This window comes from Phytophthora parasitica (assembly GCF_000247585.1).
Source record: "Phytophthora parasitica INRA-310 unplaced genomic scaffold supercont2.1, whole genome shotgun sequence".
Classification (NCBI taxonomy): Eukaryota; Oomycota; class Peronosporomycetes; order Peronosporales; family Peronosporaceae; genus Phytophthora; species Phytophthora nicotianae.
In genome coordinates, this window is record NW_008634126.1 from 812,469 (window position 1) to 813,383 (window position 915).

Here is a 915-nt window from a genome sequence, read left to right on the forward strand (position 1 = left end):
TCGGCATACGTTCCCCTTTCTTCGACGCTAGCCCCACTCATGGGCTTTAGGTAGGCTGGATTCTCTTTAATTGAGACGAACTCTGAATAGACTGATGACAGGAAAGTGTCGTCACTCTCACAAACCGCTAGACTTTTGTTTATCGGTGCTAGCAAACCAAGCGCCCGCTCGGATTCATTCCAGCGTCCTTTATCACCGACGATAGCCACAACTCGCTCGAGTTCGGGTCTCTGTGCCCTGGTGTTGTAGCGTTTGAGAAGTTGTGTGTCAGCAAAAGTAGAGCGAATGACAGACTGGTTGTTAGATACACTGCGGATGCATCGCTCGACTGTGTACCATCGTGTAGGAATGGGAAAACGGTGACAAAAGAATGGGGCTAACACTTAGCCCCATTCTTTTGTCACCGTTTTCTATTATGGCCTTCTGCTGCGAGCAAAAGCGATCCAGAAGTCCATGCCTCGCACGAACAAACTTTGCCACACTTTTAGAGTCATCCCGAACATCAGCACGACGACTAATGTTCATAATATCTTTCATCAGCAAGTTGAACCCTTGTGCTGCACAACCATTGCAGTACACATAAGGCCTCTTTATCTTCACTTGTTCCCATGCTGACTTCATATTTTTGGCGTTATCAGTGATAACAGCACCAATAGCTCCTTTAGCACCGATAGCGGTCTCCACTTCCTCAATGACTCGATCAATACAGTCGGCGATATAAGCGCTGGAGTGCTCTTCTTCACCAGTAGCAATCGAAGACCAGAAAACAGGTTTCATCGTTGGCGAGACTAACATGAAATTCACGATACTTGTATTGTTTGTGTTGGACCAGCCGTCCGTCGACAGCGCCAGGTACTGTTGTTTCTTGAGCTGCTCAACGATGTTCTCCCTGCGCTTTTTGTAGGTTGTCTCGAG

General features: G+C 47.5%; 1 protein-coding gene across 1 annotated transcript; it reads right to left on the reverse strand.

Moving 5' to 3' along the window:
* Positions 1-300: 300 nt before the first annotated feature.
* PPTG_00197 (hypothetical protein) lies at positions 301-777 on the reverse strand (the record flags this gene model as incomplete). Its single annotated transcript, XM_008891566.1, has 1 exon — positions 301-777. One exon carries the CDS (start codon positions 775-777, stop codon positions 301-303), a length of 477 nt encoding a protein of 158 aa, XP_008889814.1.
* Positions 778-915: the final 138 nt, after the last annotated feature.